The sequence below is a fragment of the Sorex fumeus genome, unplaced genomic scaffold (genome assembly GCF_029834395.1).
Source record: "Sorex fumeus unplaced genomic scaffold, SorFum_2.1 ptg000093l, whole genome shotgun sequence".
Taxonomy (NCBI): domain Eukaryota; kingdom Metazoa; phylum Chordata; class Mammalia; order Eulipotyphla; family Soricidae; genus Sorex; species Sorex fumeus.
The window spans coordinates 6,341,952-6,348,805 of record NW_026606150.1 but is presented as its reverse complement, the minus strand read 5'-3'; the positions used below and the strand labels follow the sequence as shown (position 1 = coordinate 6,348,805).

At 64.8% G+C, this 6,854-nt stretch overlaps 1 protein-coding gene across 1 annotated transcript; it reads left to right on the top strand.

Annotated features, from left to right (window-relative positions):
- The first annotated feature begins 1,147 nt into the window (after positions 1-1,147).
- Positions 1,148-6,476, top strand: CABP2 (calcium binding protein 2). Its single transcript, XM_056131775.1, has 6 exons — positions 1,148-1,309; positions 2,581-2,611; positions 3,807-3,941; positions 5,184-5,293; positions 5,395-5,542; positions 6,451-6,476. Exons 1-6 carry the CDS (start codon positions 1,148-1,150, stop codon positions 6,474-6,476), a joined length of 612 nt encoding a protein of 203 aa, XP_055987750.1.
- The last annotated feature ends 378 nt before the right edge of the window (positions 6,477-6,854 follow it).

Here is a 6,854-nt window from a genome sequence, read left to right as displayed (position 1 = left end):
CCTTCCTTCCTTCTTTCCTTCCTTCCCTCCTTCCCTCCTTCCCTCCTTCCTTCCCTTCCCCTCCCCACCCCTCCCCTCCTTCTTCTCTCTTGTGGCGTGGGGCACACCCAGCCTTGCTCAGGGCTACTTCTGACTTGGTGCTCCCAGAGGTGCTCAGGGGAACCCACGCCCTCCCACACATGTGCTGCCCACTGGGCCACAGCCCCATCTCCCCTCCGACATTATCTCTACCCCTCCCCTTGCACCCTCCTGGGCCCTCCACGCAACACGCCTGTGGATTCCAGCTCCCCAACACACAGTTCATGACTAGTCCCTGCCAGGGACCCCAGTACTCACCCTGGGCCAGGCACAAGTTCAACCTTGCTGGGCAACAGCTAGAATGCTGCCTCCTCCAGGAAGTCCCCCTGGTGATGCCTGGTCCATACCCTAGTCACTGGTGTCATTTCTGGCCAGGACTTTCTCGGCAGAGGGGCTGCCCTGTGGCCCCACAGCTGGCCCAGGTTGGTCCCAGCCAGTTTCCAGCATTCACAGAAGGAGTCCAGGAGCGGCCGCACAGGCCCGGCAGCTCATGTGTCAGGCGGGGGCCTCTGAGTGGGGTCTGATTGCCCTGGACAAAGTCTGCAGGGGGGGGGGACAGGGGGGCAGGTGAATAAATCATGAGCGGCCTTGAGCAGGGCCGGGCGGCTGGCCTCATTCGGGGGTGAGGAGCGCACTGGGAGGTGAGTGACCCTGGGCTGTGGCCATCCCCGGGGGGACACTGGGGATGGTCGTGCGTGGGGGGGTTGCACAGGGTTGAGGGCAGGGGAGGGCAGGGAATCCAACTTTCTGAAGCCGGGAGGGAGGCTGAGGGGAGGAGGGGAAGGACTGGAGGAGCCCATGGACAGGGCAGCGGGAGGGAAGGAGGGTCGGGGGCACAGCCGGACAGGTGTAGGGGTCAGAGGGCAGAGGCCAGGGGCAGGAGGGCTGACCACACCTGGCCAGGCACGGAGGCAGAGCCGAGCAGAGGGGCCGCGCTAGGGGCACCCGGGCTCAGCCAGGCCTGGAACTCGGGGGGCTCTTGAGGCGCCCACAAACCCCCTCCCTCAGGACGCGAGGGCCAGGCCCAGCGTGGGGCCCTCTGCCAGCCGCAGCGGCCAGCCCGGACCCCATGGCCCTCCCTCCGGGCCCTGCAGAGGGCAGCCAGGCCTCGGGGCAGCCCAGCCCGGCCGCAGGCACCCCGGGGCCCAGCCAAGGCCCCGCCAGCCCGGCCGCTACCAGACGCGCGCGACTCCGGGCACTGGAGGCCGAGGTCCAGGCGGCCTATGGGCAGGTAAGGGGAGCACAGGTGGGTGGGCAGGCCGGGGGCGTGGACAGCTCCTGCTCGGGCCAGGAGGGCACCCCAGGTGTAGATGGGCGGGGTCGGGGCAGGGGTGTCAAGGCAGGCTGGCAGATCTCAGACAACTGGGTCCTGGCACGGCCGTGGGGTCCAGGGCTGGGAGACGGGAAAGCTCACCAGACTGGGGTGCCGGGGTGCGGGTCCAGGCAACCGCCCTCACTGCAGAAACCCTCAGAGACCACCCGGATTAGGACACGCCCCCAGCTCCCCACACACCCTGGGGACTCCCCCATAGCGGGGTGCAGCAGGGACTGAGGGAGGGGCGTCTTGGTGACCCCCTCCCGGACTCCAGGCTCCGGGACTAGAGCCCAGGGGACCCCTGCCAAGGGGCCTCGCCTCCAGGGGCCACAGGCAGGAGGGCTGGGGGCAGTGGGGGGTGAAAGAGATGGAAAGGGGGTGCTGCGTGCCCAGGAAGCCCCAGATTGCGGCCCACCTCAGGCTCGGGGCTCACAGGCACGGCCCCCCTACCCCGAGACTCAGCGCCCCCCTCCCCCACCCCCACCCCCATTTACTGCGAGGCCTTAGCCGAGTCCTGGGCTGTCCCAGGCTGGGTTTGTCCTCTGAACTGTGGGGGGATGAGGGACCCCCAGCGGCGCCCCTTCCCACGGGGTTCCTGAGACACTAAGGGGGGCGGAGGGAGGGGCCAGGGCGAGCCCCCAGGCCATCGCACCCCTTCATGTCCAGCAGGACTGAAGGAGACCACCTGGGTCCCCCACGGAGGCCCCTGCCACAACCTTAGCCCCACCCCCCGGAGCTAGGGGGTCCCAGCCAGGCAGGAGGGTCTGCACGGCCTGGGAGCGCCCACCTGCGTTTTTCTGTGGCCAGCCGAGGTCGTGGTCACTGCCCCAGGAGAGGGGCAGGCACAGGGGCACCGGGCGCAGGCGCAGAGGGAGCAAGGACGCCCGGGGGGGGGGGGGGCATGCAGCAGACCCCCGGAGATAGACTGATCCGGGCACAAGGCCACACTGAACAACCCCCCCAGCCCCGCCCGCCCCGGGCTCTGCCCAGCTGCACCCCCTAGAACAGGGTGGAAGGGGCGGGGCCGGGACAAGCCCCGCCCTGATGGGCGGGGCCAAAACAAACCCCGCCCATGGGCGGTGCCGGGACAAGCACCGCCCACATGCCGGAGCACCCCTGGCTGAGACTGGAGGGGAGGACGCATTGCCTGGGTGGTCCAGAACCCCCCATCTTTCTGCGCCCCTCAGGACCGGGAGCTGCGGCCAGAGGAGATTGAAGGTAAATGTGTGAGGCCGAGTTTGAGATTTCTGGAAGTGGACATAGATGTTATGGGGTGGACATAGGACGGGCACAGGCAGGCACAAGGCAGACAAGCAGCAGACCCGGGGCGGGCATGGGGCGGGTATGGGGCGGGCACAGGGCGGGCACGGGAGGTCATGGGGTGCGCCTAGGGCAGCCTCAGGGTGGGCACGGGCGAGGTGCATCCTCTCGAGGAGGGAGCAGAGCAAGGAGCCTGCAGGGGCTGGGTAGAGCACCCGCAGGAGGGCGGGGGAGCTCTGATCTGGAGCGTGACCTGCCCCAGTTCCGTCCCCAGCACCCTACAGGGACCCTCAAGCACCCCAGGGATGTCCCCTGGGTGTGACCCAAAAACCCAAACAAAAAGATCCCCATCCGGGAGGTGGTGAGGAGTTGGCACCCACAAGGCTGCCAGGTCCCCATCCCACGGCGGACTCACGGCCCCTCCCCTGCCTCCTCTCAGCCAGGGCTTCCTGGGTGCTGTCCAGGGCCCTGCAGATGACCAGCAGGCATGGGCGTGCCAAGGCAGACGGGCAATGAGTCAGGCACAGGCACGAAGTGTTCAAAGCGGGCCAGGGGCAAACTGAGAGGGAAACGTTTTCTTTATTTGGGTTTTGGTTTGGGGGCCACACCCAGTGATGCTCAGGGGTTACTGCTGGCTCTGCACTCAGAAATTACTCCTGGCGCTGCTCGGGGGAACATACGGGGTGCGGGGGATCGAACCTAGGTTGACCACATGCAAGGCAAACGCCCTCCCCACTGCAGAATCGCTCAGGCTGCCGGGGGCAACATTCCTAATTGGAACCAAGTGGCAAGGACAACACGTGTGTCAGAACCGGACTCCCAGGGGGCAGGGACCTCTTCTTCCAGGGCTTGTGTCTGCAAGACGCTATTGACCCACAGACTTACTGGGCTTCCCTCCCTGCCTTTCTGCCTCCCTCTCTCTCTCCCTCTCTCCATCCCTTCGTCTCTCTTCTACTCTCTTATAGGCAATAGCTCAAGCAGAGTTGACCCATGGCTCTTCTTCTGTAATTGCTAGAAGCATTAAGGAAAGGCATATGCAAAGGTCCTGTGGCAGCCAGGAAAGAAGGGTATTTAGAAGGGGCTAATGGACCAAGAGAAATGGTTCATTTTGGAGGCTTTGGGGAAAAAGACGACTCCCAATCTGCCCTGGCAGAGCTGCAGACGGCCTTCCAGGAGTTTGACCGAGACCAGGACGGCTACATCGGCTACCAGGAACTGGGCGCCTGCATGCGGACGCTGGGCTACATGCCCACGGAGATGGAGCTCATCGAGATTTCCCAGCAAATCAGTATGTCACGGCCCTTCCTGTCCACACACACTGAGTTCCTGGAAGCCTGGGTGCAGGGGCCCCTCTAAGGCCCCTCAGAGCTGGGCCCTGGTCCTTCTCCAGACCAGCTGTGTCTCCAGAGAACCCCACTCTCCCCAATGAGGGGAGCAGGGCAAGGACCAGCCCTACCCAACCACCCCCAGCTGAGGGAATTGGGGTGAGAGAGAGCGCCAGGGTTAAGTGCACCGGCCACCAGGCTTGAATCCGGACACCACATAGGGTCCCCCGCCAGGGGTCACTCAAGAGCACAGAGCCAGGAAAAGACCCTCAGTGCTGCTGGGTGTGGCACCTCCTACCCCACCCCCAAGACACAGGCACCTCGGAAACTGAGTCTCTGAAGGGGAAGTTCTCACAGTCAGCTCACTGGGGCGCCCAGGACCCGGGAAAATTCTGGGGAATTAAGGGGCTGCCTAGAGAAGTTTTGAAAAGTTTTTTTTTTCTTTTGTGTCACACCCAGCAATGCACAGGGGTTATTCCTGGCTCATGCACTCAGGAATTACTCCTGGCGGTGCTTGGGGGACCATATGGGATGCTGGGAATCGAACCCGGGTTGGCTGCGTGCAAGGCAAACTCCCTCCCTGCTGTGCTATCGCTCCAGCCCCCTGAAAAGAAATTTTTAAGGATTGGAGAGCCCTGGGGATAAAGTGTCTGGCTTGTACACAGCCGGCCCTTCCAATCCCAGCACTGCATTGAGTGCCCTGATTACTGCCAGGAGTCAGCCCTGAGCACAGAGCCGGGGGTCGGTCCTGAGCACAGAGCTGGGAGTGAGCCCTGAGCACAGAGCCAGGAGTCAGCCCTGAGCACAGAGCTGGGAGTTGGCCTTGAGCACAGAGCCAGGAGTCAGCCCTGAGCACAGAGATGGGAGTTGGCCTTGAGCACAGAGACGGGAGTTGGCCCTGAGCACAGAGCCGGGAGTTGGCCCTGAGCACAGAGCTGGGAGTCAGCCCTGAGCAGAGCCCAGAGTCAGAGCCAGGAGTCAGCCCTGAGCACTGAGCCGGGAGTCCACCCAGAGCATCACTGGGGTTGGCTGCCATCCTGGGCCAAGTCTGTGCCCGCCTGAGAGGGTGATGCCCACAACACACGGCTGCCCAGTCTGTGGTTCCCAGGGGGACAGTCCGTGGGGGCCAAAGTGGAGGCAGAAGAGAGGATGAACAGTGGGGGGCGGGGTTGGCTGCTGAGGTCTTGCGTGGACATGGCACCCAGGTGGCGGCAAGGTGGACTTCGAAGACTTCGTGGAGCTCATGGGCCCCAAGCTGCTGGCTGAGACGGCCAACATGATCGGGGTCCGGGAACTGCGCGACGCCTTCCGGGAGGTGCCGGCACGGGGGGTGGGGGTGGGACGCAGGGCGGAGGGTGGGGGGCCGCAGGGCGGGGGGTGGGGGGCATGTCCCACTAGCGCCCTACGTCACCCCAGTTCGACACCAACGGCGACGGCCGCATCAGCTTCGGGGAGCTGCGGGTGGGACTCAAGGGCCTCCTGGGGGAGCGGCTGAGCCAGCGGGAGGCGGACGAGATTCTCCGGGACATGGACCTCAACGGGGACGGCCTGGTGGACTTTGAAGGTAGGAGCCCCCGCCCCCCACCATGCCCAGCCCCCACCCGGGGCACCATGTGGCATCTGGCAGGGGCTCCTCTGGCTCAGAGTTCGGGGGGTTCCGGGGTACCAGGGACCCAAGCAGGCCTGTACCCGGCCCTGAGTCACCCGCTGGCCCTGCCGGTGTCTCTTTGGGGGACGCTGCCCCTGGTTCTGGAAACCCTGGGGCTTCACCGGCTCTCAGCTGATGGGACTCGGCCAGGCAGGTGCCAGGCGGGCGCCTAACCCAGACCTCCCTCTGCGCCCAGGGGTCCCCCCTCACCGGCAGGGGAGCTCAGGAAAGAATGAGAATTGGGACAGGCAAAGGTGGTTGGTGGCCGGGAAAGGCGATGCCTGGCTGGAGGAAGTGGCGGGGCTGAGACGGGACCCCCTGGCCCTCCGTGCTGCCTCCTGCAGAGGGGGTCTGGGTTCAGGGCCCGTGGGGCACCTAGGAAATTCAGATTCCACAGCGTCAGCCTGAACTTCTTCCTGAGCTTCCTTGTGGCCCAAGCAAAGAGGGAAAATAAGGTTTGAGGCCTGGGCTTCCCCCACCCTCCACGTCAGACTACCCCTCTGGGGCCAGAGACACAGTCCACTGGGAGAGCTTTTGCCTTGCACGCGGCTGACCCGGGTTCGATCCCCGGCATCCCATATGGTCCCCCCAGCACCGCCAGGAGTGATTCCTGAGTGCAGAGCCAGGAGCAACCCCTGAGCATCGCCGGGTGTGACCCAAACCCCAAAAATCACAGGCACCCTCTGTTTCCCCTCTTCCCAGCCCCAACAGACTGGGGCATCCCTGCGGGCCCTGACCGCTGTCCCTGCCCCTCCCCATGAAGGCCGGCAGCTTGGCCTTGCCCTGGAGGGACCCGGAGAGCAGCCTTGGCTTTGTCTTGGCAGAGTTTGTGCGAATGATGTCTCGCTAGGCCGCCGTGGAGGCTGGGCGCCGAGGCCATGGGGAGCCCGGCTGCCGGAAGTTTCTAGATGCCATCGCCTCATCTTGGCTCCTCCCTCCTCCTGCCCCCACCTGACCCCTACCCCCTCCTCCATCACCCTGTCGCCCTGCTGTTTCTCAAATAATAAAGTGCCCTTAGGCCTGGAGATGGCTTCACTTCTTCGATGTCCACCCCTGCACCCCCGAAGGGAGGCCCCCAACACAAGCCACTGTGTCGGAGATATCCCTGGTGCTTCTCTGGGTGCGGGACCCCGCACTGAGCCTCTGTCCTGGGAACCAGTCGCACCTTGGCTCCTTCCACAGGCCCGAGGGACCGGAGCATAGAACCTTCTAGAAAGAACCTGGAAAG